This window comes from Sclerotinia sclerotiorum, genomic scaffold (assembly GCF_000146945.2).
Source record: "Sclerotinia sclerotiorum 1980 UF-70 scaffold_1 genomic scaffold, whole genome shotgun sequence".
NCBI lineage: Eukaryota > Fungi > Ascomycota > Leotiomycetes > Helotiales > Sclerotiniaceae > Sclerotinia > Sclerotinia sclerotiorum.
The window spans coordinates 499,056-518,224 of record NW_001820835.1 but is presented as its reverse complement, the minus strand read 5'-3'; the positions used below and the strand labels follow the sequence as shown (position 1 = coordinate 518,224).

The window sequence follows — 19,169 nt, the reverse complement described above, 5'->3', positions numbered from 1 at the left end:
TTTCAGAGATCAAACGAAATGAACGTAGAAGACGGAACGACACTTCAGTACAATGTTCAATTCGAAATTAAAAACTACACTACACAATGCAAACCAAAGCACCGGGACATCATCGGTCACCACCGGGTAACTTATCGGACATGAGATAATGCAAGGCTGACCAATTGAATAAATTCATTCCTCACGGAATCAAAATATTTTTCTGTTATCTCTGATATCGCAGCCTTTACTCGATTTTCTCACTTCACCTCACATATTGCTATTTCTTCTTCTTTTTCTTTTCTACAAGTTCAATATGCCTTCTCGATTGTTATCACCTACCATCCTCCGCGCATGTCGGAGGAACTACTCTACATCTAGCACCGTCCCTCTAGCGTTTGATTTGCACGAACCAGCCAATCCCTCTTCCAATGCTCCGCGAGCCATCATCTTCATGCATGGTTTATTCGGATCCAAGAAGAATAACAGGAGCATTAGTAAGTGAGCTTTCCTTGAGCATTCATTTTATCGTCCTTTCGGTTCACTAATTGTCAATTTCAGGGCTCTCGCAAGAGATCTAGGAAGACCTGTCTATGCTGTTGTGAGTCACATCCCTCGAGGAGCTTTGAAGAGTATATATTGAGGATAGATAGGATCTGCGAAATCATGGCGACTCACCGCATCATCCCAAACACGATTATACCGCCATGGCAGCCGACGTAGCTGAATTTATAAACGAGCATAAGCTCACTGGGCCTACACTGATAGGCCACTCAATGGGCGCAAAAACTGCAATGGCCCTGGCACTTAAGTCTCCAGAAGTGGTCGAGGATATAGTATCCGTAGATAATGCGCCCATTGATGCAGCACTCCTCAGTAACTTTGGAAAATACATCCAAGGAATGAAGAGAATCGAAGCGGCAGGAGTGTCCAAACAAACTGAAGCGGATAACATCTTAAAGGACTATGAAGAAGAGCTTCCTATCCGCCAATTCCTTCTCGGAAACCTCGTGCGCACGGAAGACAAGACGCAGAAGTTTAAGGTTCCTCTTAAAATCCTCGGGGCCGCATTGGACAACCTTGGTGATTTCCCATTCAAGGATCCAGATTCGATTCGCTTCAACAAACCTACGTTATTTGTTCGGGGAACGCAAAGCCACTATGTGCCAGACGAAGCACTTCCTATAATAGGGAAATTCTTCCCTCGGTTTGAACTTGCCGATATAGATGCTGGGCATTGGGTAATTTCTGAGAAACCGGAAGAATTTAGACAAGGTTTGTCTTTTCATTCTTGGGCACCACTGTGAGGACTTTCGCTGACTGACGTGAAAATAGCCGTTGTGGAATTCTTGAAACCAAAAGAATAGAAGGATAGAAATGTACAGTCTATTGTGTATATGTAAAAGGGTATCTGTTATAATCCCATGCCATCCAAAAGAATAATACCCACGTAACGCCTCCGTATACATATGCTTCGTATCCACGTATCAACGTAACCAATATCGCATAGTGTGTGCCAGTACCCCTCACTTCCACTTACTGTAAGACTTGAAGTCTAGCAAGCACATCCCGATGTATAGCTATCATTAGCTGCTCTGATTGTAACCTATCAAACAACCCGTTAGTATTCATGTCCCTTGATAAGTCACAGAACCCCAAAAAACTCACCCCTCCCGACTTCCTCTGCCCCCCCTTCAACAACTCAGGCCTCTTGACAACCTCCCTTACCACCCCCTCAAAAACCGCCTTCACCCCTTCCCTAGTCTTACTACTACACTCCCCCCACCCACAAATATTAACCCCCCTCTCCCTCCACCCATCCGCCAACGCCTTCCCCTCCTCCACACTAACCATCCTCTTCCCGCCCTTCCCCAAATCACACTTCGTCCCCACAACCCAAAACACACACCCATCCACGGCATTATTCTCCGCCTCCTCCACCCACCTCCCCATACTATTAAAACTTTCGCGATTCGTCACATCGTAGACGAGGAGCACGGCATGCGCACCGCGATAGTAGGAATTCGAGAGTGTGCGGAAGCGTTCTTGGCCTGCTGTGTCGAGGAGATTGAGTCGGTAGGGTTTCCCGTGTATCGAGAGGGTTTTGAGCTGGATGTGGGTTTTTGGTTGTTAGTATATTTCCTACCTTATGTTTTAATCTTACTCTGTCTAGATACTATATCATGCCCTTATCCATGCATTCAATAATGAAAGATAAGGAGGGGGAAAAGCCAAAATAATCCAGGGACAAAACCAACACACCTTAAAATCAACTCCGATAGTAGCAGTACTACTCTCCGAATCAAACTGGTCGTCGCAATATCGTATAAGTACTAAAGACGTGACACCAGCGCCCGTTAGCACAATCTACCTCTGATCTCATCGGCAACACTGAAAATGAACCGCGCGGAATCAGGTCGGTCGTACATGCGGATTTGCCCGCTCCCGAGGGGCCTATCAAAAGTATTTTGAGGGTTGGGATGGAGTCGTCGGATGCCATCGTGAAGGGCTTGAAAAGCGATTAAAGAATGAACAAAACTTCTGTGGGTGGAGTTGAGGTCAAAAGGTCTGGAAGTAGGTCATGAAGTTTGTTCTGGAAGGGAAGGAAGGTTTTTGGCATATTAATCACAACGTCACTCGCTAAAAGCAAGGCTGATGTAAAATCAACAACGCCACTAGGAATTCACGTGGATCATCCTCATAGGCACTGTGTTTTTGCATTTTTTTGACATTTTTGGAATTGAATGATAGCCCTGTGCTATATGTGATGCAAAGTCACGCCTATATTGCCCAAAGCCCAGACTTGACTACATATGATGCACCATCAAACCCAAACCGCATAACATCATCCCTTATTTAAACTTGCTCCAACACCTTCTCCTTGAATTCCCTCTCAACCTTTTGCCCTTGCTCATCTGTGTTTGACTCGCCGTGGAGGTTGAGGAGAGCACCAAGGTCGAACTTAGGTGCCTTCAAAAGCTTGACTTTTCTAATGTGAACCTGATGGAAAATTAGTACATAAATTTCACCTCCAATAAATACTTGAACATACGTTTTGTAATGGGTAGATGCCTTGGGTAGCCTTCTCAATCTCACGACCGATAACCTCTGGGATGAGCTTGGCGGTGAGTTGAGTGAGAGTGCAGGTGCTAGCCTCACGTTGAATGATCTCGGTCATCTTCTTGCGGATCGCCCTGATTTGAGAAGAAGCAGCGTATGTGGTCTTCTTGATCTGGTTAGGTCTGCGCTTGGTGAAAGCGATAGCGAAGAGGCGGAGGAGGTAGTCGTCGGTGGTCTTGACAGTGATGTTTGCCTCGATCAAGGATTGCCACTTTCGGACAAGAGATCTGAGCTTGTCTGATGTGAAGTCGAGACCGTGGAAGTTGGTCAAGCAGTTCTTTCCTTGAACCTCATCGACACGGAGCTTAACCTTGCGGAAAGCGTGGTCCTCATCCTTTTGCAAATCGGCCAAAGAAACCTCGATAATTCTTCCTTTCAACGAGTCGTTGGCGTTCTTGAGACCGGTGGTTCTGTTGACGAGGGTCTTTCCGACACTGTATAAATTATTAGATGCAGTTCGCAAAATAGGTAATAGGATTTGTCGTACTCTCTGATTTGGAATGAAGATGGTGCCTATAAAAAATATTGTCAGATTCTGCGAATAAATCTTAGTCGAAGAATTTCACAAACCTTGATCTGGTACCAATCTTTACGGGTGAAGGGATCCAAGGTCTTCTTCTTCAAACCCTTCTTGCCCTTAGAGAGACGCTTATTCCTGTCGTGCTGTCAGATCCATATTCTCGATAGCTTTGCCCCTCTCGTCCTCGTCCTGGCCCAATTGTCGCGAATCCACGCTATTGTGATTTATCGATTCCAATATTACAAGATCGAGAGAAAAGGATATAATGGCGAGGAGTTTACTCACTTTCCGACAGCCATGATTGCGATAAGTTACCTATTCGCCGACTGAGATTGAATTGATGATGGGCGTTGGTGGTCTGGTGTGAAATCAAGAAGAGGTCAATCAAACTTTTGATTTCTGTGCGTAAATGAAAATTAAGCGAGTTATTTTTGATAATCGCAGGTGCAGAGGGTCCAAGCGCCAAGAAAAGTGACTTTGTGAAAATAATGAAATGAAAATGAAAATGTGAAAATTCACAAACCAAACCCTGTGAGGTTACCGGATACCTAGCACTGGTAGTTTTTTTCTTCATTGTTACGGAGCCTTGCCGAGCCTTGCCCGATGACGCGATAATTCTTCCACACAGCAATAGTTTGCGAGTTTGCTTGTAAGGTATTTTCCCATGTCCATGCCCATGCCCATGCACCACCCTACGCCCCTCAATATTTGTATTCTCAAATTGACTTCTTAGTTATTGACTCATCCATACAGAAACATAAATTGTTTGATTGTCCCCTTCAGAAGTAGAAATATACTTCGTTTTTACTTCCATATTCATATTGGTATTCATATTCATCTCTTTCAATCAATTATAACAAAATGGCATCACCACAAGATATCGCTGGAGCCAGTGGCCTTTCAAGAATGGTCTCCAATAGCCTGAGCCTTTCTCCTACAGCAACCTTTCATTCTCCCCCATCAAGCTTCGGGCCCGGCTCGATTTCGAGAGCGGCCGCAAGAACCAATGCAAAGCAATTGAAGCCATTCGATACTCAAGATATCAAGATTTTACTCTTGGAAAATGTCAATCAAAGTGGAAAAGATATCCTTTCTGAACAAGGATACCAAGTTGAATCCCTGAAGACTTCTTTACCAGAGGCTGAATTGATTGAAAAGATTCGGTAAGATAAAAGATAAAAGACGAAAGTATACTTTGCTAATGACTACTATGCAGAGATGTCCATGTCATTGGAATTAGATCAAAAACTAAGCTCAGCGAGAAAGTCCTTCGTGAAGCCAAGAACTTGATCGTGGTGGGATGTTTCTGTATTGGCACAAATCAAGTCGACCTTGAATATGCTGCCGCACATGGTATTGCAGTATTCAACTCCCCTTTTGCCAACTCCCGAAGTGTAGCAGAATTGGTCATTGCAGAGATCATAGTTCTTGCCCGTCAACTCGGTGACAGATCGAATGAATTACACAATGGAACCTGGAATAAAGTTAGCAACAAATGCTGGGAAATTCGTGGAAAAACTCTCGGTTTGTGACCTTACACATTATATTTCTTTCACTTGACCTAATTCTCAAACTTTTAGGTATAATTGGTTACGGTCACATTGGTTCACAATTGTCTGTTCTTGCCGAAGCCATGGGCATGTCGGTAATCTACTACGATGTCGTCAATCTCATGGCATTGGGTACTGCTAAACAGGTTCCTACCTTGAACGAATTACTCAATACCGCGGACTTTATTACATGCCATGTTCCAGAACTTCCAGAAACTAAGAATCTTATTGGCAGAGCACAATTCGATCAAATGAAGGATGGCAGCTATCTTATCAACGCATCCCGCGGTAGCGTGATTGATATTCCAGCTCTTATTGAAGCCTCAAGAAGTGGAAAGATCGCCGGTGCAGCTTTGGATGTATATCCAAGTGAACCAGGCGGAAATGGTCCTTACTTTACAAATAGCTTAAATCCTTGGGCAGAGGATCTTCGTAGTCTCAGCAACATCATTCTCAGCCCCCATATTGGTGGTAGTACCGAGGAAGCTCAGCGTGCTATTGGTGTTGAAGGTATGTGCTTCCTCAGTAAGCGAATCGCCCTTGACTAACATGATTTCTCAGTTGGCGAGGCCCTTGTCAGATATGTGAACTCTGGTGTCACTCTTGGAGCTGTGAACTTACCAGAGGTCAATCTTCGTTCTCTTACATTGGACGAGTCCAACCATGCAAGAGTGAGTTCATTGTCTATAGTTCTACGATAAACTTACTGATTTTTTAGGTCATCTACATCCATCACAACATTCCTGGTGTATTGAGAAAGGTTAACGAAATTCTCGGCGATCACAATGTAGACAAACAAATCACTGATAACAAAGGCGATGTATGAAAATTGTGTATTCCTACTGTTCTCGACAATTTACTAATTTTATTTAGGTCGCATATCTCATGGCTGATATTAGCAATGTACAAACTAGCGATCTGAAGGAGATTGCTGATAGCTTAGAAGCTTTGAGCTGTAAGTCCTCTTGTACACTTGAATTAATCATACAATACTAACATATATAGCACGTATTCTCACCCGTGTACTTTATTAAATAATGAAAAAATAGATATGGATGTAAAATTTTTGCATAGGGAGTTTCGAATTAAAAGGGCATTCAACAGGAGTGGTGGCGCTTGGCTTGGGGTTGCATCTAGGCAATCCCTTCAACAAAGGCAGGGCAGGAGTTGACAAATGGATGTGTACCTTAAAAATTGGAAAAGTAGAATAGGAAGGCTTTGCATTTTAGGGATAGGATACAATCCAATACATGTGTCATTTGGAAAAGAAAGATTTACTGGTGTTCCAGAGGTTGAGGCATGAACCCAAACCCAACTAAAAGACAGACCACCTCATTCAATGTGTCGAGGACAATTAGATCAACTGTGAAAATTTAAGAAAAGGGGAAAAGAAGAAAAAAACAGTATATCTTGCAGCATGAATACTTTCAAATTGATGAAATTCTACTCATTCGTTCACTCAATGAATATGAATAGTCAATCATTTCCAAATGGCACTTATCCAAAACGCCATCAAGATCTCATCCGCAGCCAACTGTCCAGAGAACATACCTAATCACAGAAGTAAATTCAATGAAGGTGGACACTACCCTCTTCCTAAGATTACCTAGGTAAGTAGGTTCTAATTTAAAATTTAAGATCTTCAGTGAAATTATATTTACGTATGTATGTATATTTTTGATTCATTTATTAGAGAGAATATTTCCTTAGGCTTGGTGTTTTGTGTATACTGGTGATGGTTGTTATTTGTTACTTGTTAGGATAGATGGATAGATAGATAGATAGATAGATGTTTTCTTGATTTAGCATCGGGTACTAGATACTAGATACTAGATACTATATACTAGATACTGGGCAGGATATCCGTAGCTGGGGTTTTTGATTTTAGTTTTGATTTGATTTTAGGTTTTGGTTTTAGTTATTGAGGAATTGAATTGGAGTGTGAATGCGGAATGAGAATGGGAAATACGGAGTATAAGATCTTATTTATGTGAAGATATAAACGCATAGTATAAGTAAAACTAAAACTATATTAGGAAAGCAAAAAAAAGAAAATAAATAGTATAAACTGAGTTTTCTTTTTCTTTCTGAGTATAATTATATCGGTTTTAGTAATCTAATAGTTAATTTTGTGTATTAAATATTCTTGTGAGGTGGGTTGGTGGGTGTTGTGAGGTAGGTGTGTGAGGTGTGTGGGATATGGAGTAGGTATGTAGGTGTGAGGAGGGAGGTATTTGATTGAGTTTGCTGTGTGCTTTATTAGGATATCTATTGAGTATTGGTAGGTAAGTAAGTATTGTGATAGTTTTGATAGTTAAAGAGATATATAGATGTAAGTTTCTTCTACCTAGTGTTGGGTTAGATTTGACCATCCTGCTTCGAATTTGAGTCTTTGATATCATTTTGTGAGGATAGTGTTGTGTATACATAAGTATACTAATTGAATATAAGTACTTGGTAATTTGAATAACTTCTATTTGTACAGAGTACATGAATCCTCACTTTTAGGTAAGTATTGCCAGATGGGATTTATTCAAACCATCTATCGTGCCAGTTAATCATCAGCTCAGCTCAACTCAATTCAACTACTAGGTATATGTAATACTTTGTAATACCTCACGAAGAACGAACAAAACACACACAGTCACAATCATGAAAATATCTAAAATCCCTAAAATCTGAAATGCCTTTTTTAATTAATTACCTAAAAACTATGTAGAAGGGGGTATAATAAGGAAGGAAAGCCATAAATACAGCCAACCAAGTACACCAGACATGAAAACCCATATATACTATATACACCCGCGCGATAAATAACCATCAATGCCCCAGTTCCACAATTCTAAATTCCAAATTTCATGCCATTCCATCAGTCAATAAGTTAGTTATCCAGCAAGCAGGCACATAGGCAAGCAAGCCGACCAACGCGACAAAAAGTCCAGAAAAAAATAAAATAAAGGCCAGTCCGAGATCCATTGGGAAAGATCATCGATCGGTCCTCCGAATCCTCCATTATCCTCTAGAATTACCGCCAGTGCCGGTACCAGTGCCAGGTAGTGCCAGTGCTCCGGACCCTGGAACACTTATCCGTCCGTCCGTCCCGTTCCGTCGTTATGTAAGGTATCAATCATGAAAAATCCCAAATGGTGAAATCCCTGTCCCAAGAACCAGCCCAGAACCCAATTACTTATGATGATGAACGATGATGTGACATCTCGTCCTTTTATATACTCTATTTTCATCTCTCGTCCGTTCACTTCCATCTCTTCACTCACGAAACGCTCTTTCGTTCCATCCTCTCAGTCGGCTCTTGGTATCCTTGAAAATCTTCAAAGCTGGGAAAACTAAAGTACCCCGCTGCTATCAACGTAATCAGCCTCTGCCTCTCATCACGTCTTCAGACAACACCAAAGGGGTATGGAAATGGAACACTGGGGGTACTAACACTGATACTGCTGCATATTTTTCAACTCATCCTTACAGCTTCTCGCCAATCCACTCTCCGGACTCCTCGGACTTCGGTTTCCGGGGGTCGAGTACGCACTACTGGTACTTCTCGGACTTCCATGATCCTGCTGGGCCGAGTAGCTAGCCACGCGGGTGAGAATCGAAGCTGCTTTCGACGAGGATTGAAGATTGGCAAGATCTTTGCGAGATGCGTTGCCCGTGACTAATGAAGGTGCGGTGGCATGTGCTCTCATAAGTTTGGGTCGAGCAGACACTTTGGGTGATGATCCTCGTGATTGAGTTTTGGATGACATGGTGAATTCTATGGAATGGAAAAGACAATTGGTTCGTAGCGTATGATATACCGTAGGGCAAATGATCGACCAGTTATATAACTTTTCGTTTCTCCACTTGGGGTCGGGCAGTGATAATCCGGAGTGGGCCGATGAATGAGATTGGTTGAAACTGATGAGCGATGTGAAGCTTTTGATGATATTTATTATTCGGAAAGAATTGATCAAGTGCAGATTATCTGGGGAAAGGAATTCTAGGAAAGAGAAAGAGGAGTAAAGAAAGTTTGGAGATACACTTGTCTATATTAAATAACACGCAGAAAAGCATGGCAGGCCTGTTAAGCAAGTAGGTACGTACTAGATAGGAAAACAAGTCAAGCCGGTTTAAGACATCCTTACCAGAAAGCCGATAAATAAGAAAAAGGTCGTTCTAGCCACATGCTAGACTGTGAGAGAATTACCACATTTATTTTGTCCACGCCAACATTAATGATGTGGTGGGTTGTTAATGGTTATGGTGTTGTACACATGCATCAAACGTGCATGGGAAAAGGTGGGCAAGCTTACCATCAGAAAGACACTATCAATGTCGACCCCTCACTCGGGCCCGCCTTTAACTAGCTGACCCCCAATGAATGTCTGGCTACGATTGATTGAAACTTTACGATAATATGGCGCCTTTCCATCCAAATCCCAAAAATCTTGGAAGTTGGGAATTTTGTTATGTTGGGTGTGTTTGACTGCATACAATACTTGTGAAGCCACGACTGTACCTAGTTTTCCGTACTTGGGATACGGCAATGTCATATGTCGTATGTTCTGTCAAACAAGTCACCATGCTCAACCGAGATCTGACAAAACATAACACCGGTAAGAAAAAATCGTGTTCTATATGCTAGACTACGTTTGGTATGTTAGGCACTCATGCTGCATGCAGGTACATTGTGCGGCCCGAGTCATGAAATCTTTCTCTCCGCGCGTGATCAATGATCAATACTGCGATTTGGGTCAGTTTCATAAAGTTTCACTACTGCAAACTTTCATAAAGGGGTACTTACTCATCCCAACTACGTCCCTTGACGGCAGCGAGCTCCTCCTCAGTCATTCTGTGACCAGTAGTGAAGTATCCTAGTTGCAATTTATTCAGCCCTATTACAAGGTATTGGGATTATGAATGGTGCGTGGCAAAACTGACCTGCTGTAATCTTGGCATCAATCTCGACCCTCGAATCTGCTGGGATCCAAGATTCGGGTAGTTCAACTCGTTCATGTATGGGAATTCTAGACGGTTATTTAGCAATGTGAACCAATGTTCCGTGCGCGTTCCTTACCCTTGACCGACTATGGCATCATGTTTCATGCTGTAAATATGGTTACTCCTGCATCTGATATGTTGCGGGTTTGAGTAACCTACTTGCTCATACTTAGCATTCTGTCAATTTTCTTTATTCCCAACCAATGAAGAATGTCGGGCATCAACGCCTGGAAGCGCATATCTTTTACACCGGCGATATTTTCCGTGCGTTTAAAATATTCCGAAGCTCGATCAAGTCCGCGCTTTCTGGCGTTGTAAACGAGGTACTACATGACCGAGTTAGAGATTGTCTCAGAGAGATCCAGAGAAGTGATTAATCATAAAGATCTGAGAGGATAAATGCGGATGTCATGGAAAAAATGATTGGAAGTGGGGGAAATGGTGTGGGTGTTGTGTAAGTTGATAAGCCTCGGTGTGCCCCACAACAGAAGGATAAATGCAGTGCAGACGACCCATGAGCCGCGGAAATTTCAATTACCTTTGTGACCTCTCCAAGAGCTCTACCCTCTTTTCTGAAGTAAATTACTTGGGAAATAATTAGTTATGATATTGAAAGACCGATGGAAACTGTACTCACCGACTAGAAAAACCACAGTCAGTAATTGCCTACGAGAATTGCATAGATAGTGAACGCATTCGGGAACTGCTGTTTATGTCCCAATGGGTATAAAACGAAATATCCGAAAATAGCTGGAGGTAGGAGGTGTGAAAATGAAATCATTTGTACTCACCTCCGCTTCCGCCCTTTTGCGCCTCTTTGACAGCCTCCTCAATACCATAGATCAGGTAAGGACGGCATGTACAGATATCAGATCCGAACACGTCACTGCCGTTACACTGTTAAAGAATATCAGCATGAAAGATCTCCTAATCGTGGTACCTCAAACTGCGGCATTTTATTTTTACCTCGTCATGTATTCGTAAAGCTAGGCGAACATTCTCATCTGACATCTTCGCGGGGTCTCCAAAGCAGTAGACGGTCAATCCACCTATAAATAGTTAGAGATCTCTATGCTGGATCGAGATTACTGTCTCATACCAATTGGTGGCATGAAGAGCTTAATATCGCCCCTGGTAATCAATTCGGGGTATGATCCACCAGTGTGCTCAAACAATGCTCTCCTGAGAACCCCCTCGGCTAGAATATAGGTAAGCAAGATGACTTCCGAAGCTACGATGGGAATACGAACAAATGCCGAATCGCTCAGCGACTCCGGGCAAGTACCAGACCTGTGATATCATTAGACGTATACTTTGACAGTGGAAAAATCAACATACCGGTTCAACGGCAAATTTCGTTACTGCAAGCTCTCCCGCCTCATTCAGGCAAATTTTGCCATCCGGTACGAGCCGACCTTCACGAACACTAGTTTCCAGTTCTGGTAGCTATCAGAGCCGTTAGTATTACTACCTTGCCATCCAACGTTACAAATTACCTTCATATGAGCTCGGGTGATTGCTATCAATATAATTAGTACTATTGCCTAATACGATCTCGATTATCCAAAGGTTGTCATAGTACATACCAATAGTAGGTCTAATATCAACTGCGTTTGGTCAGCCCAAAGCTACATTATAGCCTTACGTGGGGGTTACTCACCATTTTCCTTCTCAATTGTATCCTTAAAAAGCCATGGAGCAAGATGGCCCAAGGGATCCATCGATACTATCTTCTTCTTGTCAGCCCATTGAGGAAACGGTCCAATATTTGCAGCAGGCTCTGTGTTTGTGAAATCCGGCCTGCAATATGTTAATTTATTTGCCATGTTAAATTGAGCTGTTTCCAAGCCTACTTGTGATCTGCCTTGATCTCCTTGCTGGCAACAGCCAAAGCATAATATATCGAATAAGATCCACCGTGGGCTACCAATGTCGGAATCAGATCAGATCACGATTTATCAGCAGACAAGCAAAACATACCTCCAATTGCTAAAACAAACAATTAGTATACCAAAAATCTGTGAAATGGTGAACAAACTTACCGTTACGTCTTCTGGCAGTTTCCGTAGCTCTGGACACAACTACCGGGCCTCTAATTTGCGGATCGCTATGGCCCCATTCCATAGGAAGGGGATTGATACCGGATTGTCCGGGGTATGTACTTATATCATAATTCAATTAAATGTCTCTATTCCCTACATGCATTGAAAAGAACTCACGTGAGAATGATTCGAGAAGTACCAGTGCTTGCTTTTTGAGGATAAGAAGGAATGGGTGTCTCCTCGGGCTTTGCCGCCGAGATAGTTGGAGATTTGGGCACATCGGCATCTTTGAAAGCATCATCTTTGGATGTACTTTCATCGCTGCTTGCAAGAGGTTCGGAAGGGTTGGAAATAGTTGCTGAATCAGTAGAAGCAACATCACGTACTTCCTTCATACCAGCTAAGACATTGACACGGCCAGTAATGGCATCGACATTAGATGCAAGTTGGGACTGGTTGAGTTGGAGACTCTTGATGGAATTGAGGATCTCCTGCATTAAAGCAGTCTGGTCAGGAGGCGAAGAAGACATCTTGGAAGGTGGTTTGGAATATGGCAGGTTTCCAAAAAGAAGTGTTCGAGAGAGTAAGTAAGTGGCTTCAGTTTATTTTGGGAAGGAAATGGGCAGGTTTATATTCTGGGAGGTGAGGGGTAAAGGGACTCGGCGCGTTGGTATCGTTTGCCTGTCCGATACCTAGGTAGGTAGGTAAAGTATTCAAAAGGCACAAGAACACGTATTACGAAATTGGAAAGTGGCTTTCCTCTTTCTTGATGAATGATACGAGGAATGGAATAGATTGACGGATTGGAGGAAAGTGGAAATGATGAATAAAGTGGTGTATGCTAGTTGGTCATCTCTTGCATTTCTTGTATCTATGGCAATTGTTTCCGTTTCCTATCATTCACTCTCCAAGCTATGGTCGAAATGTCAGATGGGCAGCTTCTGGGGTGGTTTATCAGCCCCACTACAGAGTATAATAAAGAAGGGATTTGCACACTATGAATAAGCTACAAAGCAGTCACGGCGTATACAGTAGGGATTCATTGACTTCTGTTGTTCAGGTACAATCATAGAGGACATCTCCTTGTTTCCTTGTCTCCTTTCAATATATATTTATACTATGTACACTCCCTATATACTTTGGACTATATATCTATAATTCTTAGATGCAACACCTTTTCAACACGAGATCAATCCATTTGTGAATATAAGCAACTTATTAATACAAATTAAATCGTATCACGTCGAACAATCAGCGGCTCCATAAATGTCCTTCGTGGCAGTGATATCACTCACTACTCATTATCGATAAGGTATCAATTTTCAGGAACCCGCCGCCTGAACCTAGGATCCCAGCCTTTCGTGACACTTACACTCATTGATAAAAAAGCTATCAGTGTGCAGGCTAGCGGTCGCGCTTCTACATCTTCCGAACCGCGCCAGTCCCACAGCATTTTCTTTAACATACTTATCATTATCCCCAGCCAACTTTAAAGAACTTTAAATAGCATCATGGTATGTGGAGTTATTATTGTCCCATCTTCTTGCTCTTTGCTAATATATGAATTTAGGGTAAACGCAAGGCAGCAAAGAAGCCTCAGGGCCCAAAAAAGGTACATCATTTTTAGCTACTTTCCGCATTATCTTGGACATGCGACATAACCTGACAATTTTGCGTAGAAAGAAGTTTTAAGCACCACCTTTCCCTGCTTATTCTGCAATCACGAAAACTCGGTTATTGTCAAAATTGACAAGAAAGCCGGTGTCGGTCAACTTTCCTGCAAAGTATGCGACCAAAAGTTTCAATGCGCCATCAACTGTGAGTTTCCTGCAACAAAGAAACTTGGGCGGAGGACAATTTTTAGCTAATGGCCGCCTGCATATAGATCTGTCTGCTTCCGTGGATGTTTATGCCGATTGGGTTGATGCTTGCGATGCAGTTGCGAAGGAAGGAGATGACGGGGGAGATTTTGCCCCCGAACGCGCACCTGCTCGACGTCAATCTGGTGCTGCCGCGAAAGGCGACGAGGACGACGACGACAACGATGACGACATAATGGGAGACGAGGATGGGATGGGTGGTTATGGCGGCGATGGAATTGTTGCGGACGACGAATACTAAGCTTGAGGTTCTCAGCTTGGGTTGTGATAATTTTTATTGTTTGGAGTTTTGGGGCCTCACGGTTGGCGAATGTTTCACATGGTCTTGGGCTGTGAGTGTCAAATGGATCAAATCATCCTACCTATCCTTGGCTACGAATAATATTGGTTCAAGTGGCAGAGATCAATGGAACACCGGCATAAATTGTTGTTTTGGTAGATTTTTAAAATATTAAGAGGATATTGAAAATTGGCTTTTCTACATGGTATAGAATCTATCACCAAAATCTCCAAGACCAGGGACAATGTAACTAGACGAACATTAGCAAAATTTAATGTTATTCGGTGAGAATCATACTTCTTTTCATCAAGACCCTATCCTCATGTCAGCTGAGATGTGCATTTGGGTTACGCGGAAGGAAGCACTGACCTGGTCAATAAATGCGGTTACCACTCTGACTTTCTGATATTTCTTTGCAAATGACTCGATGCCTTCTGGACTGGCGATGAGGTTCAAGAAAAGGATTCGTTCTGCGGGAACTCCTCGAGAAATTAAAACGTCTACCGCCATTGATGCAGATCCTCCTAAGTCAAAGATCAGAACAGGATCATTTTAAGTCGTTTGGGAGTAATTACCTGTTGCGAACATGGGATCGAGAAGTAATACCCAACGTTGCGCAATATCTTCTGGAAGTTTATCATAGAAGAGCTTAGGCAAAGAAGTTTCCTCATCTCTCTGTATCAATATTTTACCAATCCTCACTGAACGACAGCAATCTCGTAGTCCTTGTTCCATAGCTTCACCAGCTCTCATAATGGAAACACCACATATTTTGCCCTGAAACTGGACTCCTGCATATGTTCGCCCAACTGGGGTAGTAATTGTGTGCTCTACCACAGGTAAATGATTTAAACCCTCTTCGACCAGTAAACGAATGATTCGGTTCGAGTAAAATATGAAATCGGCACGCTGCGTGTTCTTGTCCCGGATCATGCTATTTCACGCAGGTGTAAGTAAGTTTGTATAGACAGGTGCAGGATTTCTATGACGTACGTAAGAAGAGCAATAAGCTGCGGGGTTTGAGGTAACGTATGCACATTTGGGAAGGAAACTGGAGTTGAAACGGTTGCAATAGGTTTCTCAGGGCGATAGTCAGGGCCGACACATTGTGCGGGCGATTTAACACCTTCTGAAGATTCAGAAAACATTTTGCTGTCAAATTTCCTACTGAGTCGAGTCTCAAGGACACAATCAGGGCTTGACAATGAGAATCTTTTCGCGCTATGTTGGTTAGTGGTAATTTCGCAGAGCTAGCTCAACAAGTTCATTCACTTGCCTCAGATAAGTCCTACAGGTTACTGCTCAAAACCGCACACGCGACAAAGCTGCAGGAATTGTAATTGAACAGCTCTGCGGAGGGCTCCGTATGAATTCTCGTGGGGTGCCGGTGTAAAGCGAGTACCTAGATAGATTGATAACCGATAAGCATAAAAGCTATCTTGGCAGGCTGTGAAGAGTAGGTGATCTTTCAATTCTATGACAAACTGTATCTAGAAGAGATAGAAGTGGTTCTGGACTCACGCACGATTGAAATATCATTAGACTTTTCAAGGGGAACCTTTGGTTGTTTCGGAAACAGAGACCAGTAGTAGATATTCTCAAGTAGAAGTACAATGTAGGTAGTGATGGCAACGCTACCTGGTATATATCAATCTCTCAGTGGAGAACTTTGACCACATAAGGTTCTCCATTAGTGGCTGTCTGAAATCACATACCTCGGGGCATTTGTGAGCCTTTTTCTTTAATGAGATGCCAATGGATCTTATATATCATGCCTACCTACAGACCTAGTAGTAATATCTTCTGATTCAGTCTGTCTATTCATAATAAAAAGTTGATTAGCATTTTTCTTCTTTTACAATGGAAGAATTATATATTCACTTTGGTGAGCCCATGGTGGTGTACGGCTTATGCGCTCGGAATAATGTTTGTCCATACAATACCTAATCAATGCCTTCAATCATTCCTACAGTTTATCAATTCAAATTCAGAAAGTATCTACCGAATAGTTATCACAGCAATCACTTCTCTTCCAAGGTATTTTCTGCTTCTGAAGACCTTTGTGATCATACCATTTCAGGCCTCCCAGGAGCTATATCCCATTATTTAAGTGATTTGCGACAGCAGCCTTTCCAACGTTCGATGTGCAGCTTCAACTTTGCACTTTCCGAGTCACCCATACCTACCGCACATCATGGCGGCTTATGAAAACACGATGAGGCCTCGGAAAACAATAACTACATATGGAAAACCGTCACGAAAACACCTTGCAGGGCACAGCTACGCAAAACTTGTTCATCGTGGAATCCCTCCGGATTGACAAAGACAGACATTATGACAAGCAATGAGCCCACCCCCTCAAATCATGAAAGGGCTCCCAATGCCTACAACGCTTCACCTAGCACAACTCCTGCCCCAAGAACAAAATCTGCGGTCGATTTGTACGATGTTCCACTCAGCGATGATGAAGACCCACCTCTAATGCGGAAGAATGTTACAAAGTCTGCGCAGAGAGTCAAGATAAAGTCTGCCATGTTCGATGCACTGCCGAGCGATGAAGAGGGGCAATCTACAATGCGGAGGAAGTTTCCCAAGTTGAAACAGAAAGCTCTCCAAAAGTCCTCCGTATACGATATGTCACTCAGCGAGGATGAGATGCCTCCTTCGGCAAGGAAGAATCCCTCCAAGTTGTTACCAAAAGCCAATGAAAACCCGACCACCACTCCAAGGGCGAAACATTCGAATATTACAGCGTCCACGAATAACGATTCAGACGGAATGCCCGAGCGTAAGAAGAGGAAGCTTTCGCCCGTCGAACAACCGCGACGGGTGCCTGCCAAACTCCCAGTAGTGCCTCCCAAAGTACCACCAAATTCGCAAAACAAGAAGGCACAGTCGATTTCTAATGCTTTACCAAAACGACTTGCCGTTCATGCAAAACCTATTTCGCACTCCGACCTAAAACAATCAACGGTACTTCGAGGTTCACCTAGGCAGAGAAATATAGCACCCCAGCCACAAGTCTTCAAGTCACCGGCGTCCACTGACAGTGAAATAAGCTTACAGTTAGCCGCACGCCCCTAAGCGCCATATGCCGCCAAAGGCTGCGGAGCTACGGGATGCCCTCCTTGACAAAGATCATGGAACTGAAGGAACTGCAAGTACTAGTGGGGACGAGCTCTCTCTTGTCATAACTAAGCCGAAGAAACCATATCCAATGGCCAGGAAGTTGCCAAAATCAACGGCAGTTGCAAAACCAACGAGCATAATTCCTCGCAAACGATTGATTGATTCACTAGTGAAGCAGGCTCCGCACCAAGATTCAGACGAAGAAGATGATGATGACGATGATGACAATGATGACGACGATGAATCTGGGAATGAGCATGATAATTCCCAGCTTGAGAATCATTTTCAACATTTGCACAACTCGAGAGCTCAAAGTCTTACTCCAGACCTCCCCACTTTTACCACATCTGCACAAGCTAGCCAAGGCTCCCAAATCACAGGGCCGAAATTCACGTATAGTCGGCAGCGTTCTATGCTTGTTGAAGAGGACGTGATGGAGCAGTTAGCGTTCGACATGCCCTTGGAGACCCCGCAGGGCTCACAGCGTCGCCGTGGCTCCATACCTAGCCTAAAGCCTTTATTAAGCTTTCGCGAAGATGAAGAAGGCGAAGATGAAGCTGCGAACACTACTATTCGCTCAATCCACGAACTGAGACAAGCAGGGGCAAACAGCCGTTTTGCGGATGAAGTGGAAGATTTACTCGATCGCATTGGCGCACCCACCGCAAAGACGTCCTCTATGCGACGTTCTGGCCTTTTAGATCTAGGCATCAAAATGAAGGACAAGACTTTTGTTCGGCAATTTCGTGCCCATGGTGCTGAACAACGACTGTTTGTTGGCATAGGCGAAGAAATTGATGTCGTATCGGGATTCTTGATGATTTCACTCGTCACGCCTATTTTGGCAGAGGGAAGCGTACCTCTCGTGGTATCGCAACTTCAAGAACAGGGTATTTCAAAGCTACTAAATCGTCTCATTTCCGTTGAAAAAAGCATTATTTCTGTGACGAAAGAACGCAAGACGAACATGTCAAAAATGGCTCAGAACTCCATATCGGCATATCATGATTTTCTGCTAGCAATTTCAGCATGGAAGGATCTCAGCCCAGTTGAGCTTTCACCTCGAACCTTGGCCCTGAAATGCCTCGAGCTTATGGTTCGACAAAGTAGGGAGGCTGGAGATGCCAGCGACATAATTTCTGAAGAGTTGAATACCAGTTTGTTCGAGATATTGACATCATCGGATGGCGATGCTTCATGGGATCTTCCTAGCGGAAAGGAAGCGATTGACTTCTATTTGACGTTATCCACTCTAGAATCCCACTCTCTTGTGGCAAGAACCGCTCAAGATGAAACAATTTGGCTTCGTCAATTGTTGCCCATCATAGGCAATACCCTCAATACCGCTTTGAATCGGCCACTTGATAGCTTTGGCGAGCAACAGATCTTGGCATTGAAATTGACATTGAATGTTACCAATCACAATCCGAAAGCTTGTGATGCAATTGCGAACTCGGATCTCATGTACACGATTCTTCGCGTCGTTGTTGCTAAGTTCAAAAGACTGTCAAATTTGTGGGCGGAGGAGGAAATTATTGTGGCAGTGGACAATTTGATCCTGCTCATCGGAGCGATGATCAACTTCGCGTTGTGGAGTACGAAAGCACTCAATACATCGACAAATTTGCGGCAACGGGCCAAGACCCTTTGGATGAACTGATTCGTCTATTTGTC

At 43.3% G+C, this 19,169-nt stretch overlaps 9 protein-coding genes across 9 annotated transcripts in view; 4 read left to right on the top strand and 5 right to left on the bottom strand.

The window, feature by feature from the left end:
- Positions 1-295: 295 nt before the first annotated feature.
- Positions 296-1,286, top strand: SS1G_00197 (hypothetical protein; the record flags this gene model as incomplete). The annotated part of the gene is made up of 3 exons (XM_001598061.1): positions 296-480; positions 541-611; positions 748-1,286. The coding sequence occupies 3 exons, from the start codon at positions 296-298 to the stop codon at positions 1,284-1,286; spliced, it is 795 nt and encodes a 264-aa protein (XP_001598111.1).
- Positions 1,287-1,534: 248 nt separating this feature from the next.
- Positions 1,535-2,479, bottom strand: SS1G_00196 (hypothetical protein; the record flags this gene model as incomplete). The annotated part of the gene is made up of 4 exons (XM_001598060.1): positions 1,535-1,585; positions 1,648-2,088; positions 2,242-2,312; positions 2,407-2,479. The coding sequence occupies 4 exons, from the start codon at positions 2,477-2,479 to the stop codon at positions 1,535-1,537; spliced, it is 636 nt and encodes a 211-aa protein (XP_001598110.1).
- A 356-nt stretch (positions 2,480-2,835) lies between these two features.
- Positions 2,836-3,918, bottom strand: SS1G_00195 (40S ribosomal protein S1; the record flags this gene model as incomplete). The annotated part of the gene is made up of 5 exons (XM_001598059.1): positions 2,836-2,979; positions 3,032-3,533; positions 3,587-3,612; positions 3,670-3,754; positions 3,905-3,918. 5 exons carry the CDS (start codon positions 3,916-3,918, stop codon positions 2,836-2,838), a joined length of 771 nt encoding a protein of 256 aa, XP_001598109.1.
- A 562-nt stretch (positions 3,919-4,480) lies between these two features.
- Positions 4,481-6,203, top strand: SS1G_00194 (hypothetical protein; the record flags this gene model as incomplete). The annotated part of the gene is made up of 7 exons (XM_001598058.1): positions 4,481-4,782; positions 4,836-5,143; positions 5,200-5,679; positions 5,731-5,840; positions 5,888-5,989; positions 6,043-6,124; positions 6,175-6,203. The coding sequence occupies 7 exons, from the start codon at positions 4,481-4,483 to the stop codon at positions 6,201-6,203; spliced, it is 1,413 nt and encodes a 470-aa protein (XP_001598108.1).
- A 2,233-nt stretch (positions 6,204-8,436) lies between these two features.
- On the bottom strand, positions 8,437-8,930 carry SS1G_00193 (predicted protein; the record flags this gene model as incomplete). Its single annotated transcript, XM_001598057.1, has 2 exons — positions 8,437-8,513; positions 8,615-8,930. The coding sequence occupies 2 exons, from the start codon at positions 8,928-8,930 to the stop codon at positions 8,437-8,439; spliced, it is 393 nt and encodes a 130-aa protein (XP_001598107.1).
- Positions 8,931-9,712: 782 nt separating this feature from the next.
- On the bottom strand, positions 9,713-12,736 carry SS1G_00192 (hypothetical protein; the record flags this gene model as incomplete). The annotated part of the gene is made up of 16 exons (XM_001598056.1): positions 9,713-9,797; positions 9,968-10,037; positions 10,105-10,190; positions 10,324-10,490; positions 10,703-10,736; positions 10,952-11,061; positions 11,131-11,213; positions 11,264-11,362; positions 11,415-11,454; positions 11,503-11,610; positions 11,661-11,683; positions 11,751-11,771; positions 11,825-11,964; positions 12,018-12,087; positions 12,207-12,325; positions 12,384-12,736. The coding sequence occupies 16 exons, from the start codon at positions 12,734-12,736 to the stop codon at positions 9,713-9,715; spliced, it is 1,608 nt and encodes a 535-aa protein (XP_001598106.1).
- A 981-nt stretch (positions 12,737-13,717) lies between these two features.
- On the top strand, positions 13,718-14,327 carry SS1G_00191 (hypothetical protein; the record flags this gene model as incomplete). The annotated part of the gene is made up of 4 exons (XM_001598055.1): positions 13,718-13,720; positions 13,777-13,818; positions 13,886-14,024; positions 14,092-14,327. The coding sequence occupies 4 exons, from the start codon at positions 13,718-13,720 to the stop codon at positions 14,325-14,327; spliced, it is 420 nt and encodes a 139-aa protein (XP_001598105.1).
- A 237-nt stretch (positions 14,328-14,564) lies between these two features.
- SS1G_00190 (uracil phosphoribosyltransferase) lies at positions 14,565-15,514 on the bottom strand (the record flags this gene model as incomplete). Its single annotated transcript, XM_001598054.1, has 5 exons — positions 14,565-14,616; positions 14,664-14,680; positions 14,736-14,890; positions 14,942-15,300; positions 15,360-15,514. The coding sequence occupies 5 exons, from the start codon at positions 15,512-15,514 to the stop codon at positions 14,565-14,567; spliced, it is 738 nt and encodes a 245-aa protein (XP_001598104.1).
- A 1,186-nt stretch (positions 15,515-16,700) lies between these two features.
- Positions 16,701-19,169, top strand: part of SS1G_00189 (hypothetical protein) — a gene marked incomplete at both ends in the record, with an annotated part of 3,096 nt that continues 627 nt past the window's right edge. The window contains 2 exons of the mRNA XM_001598053.1: positions 16,701-17,339; positions 17,437-19,090. Of these exons, the coding sequence (XP_001598103.1) occupies positions 16,701-17,339; positions 17,437-19,090 (2,293 nt within the window). The remainder of the gene's footprint in view (positions 17,340-17,436; positions 19,091-19,169) is intronic.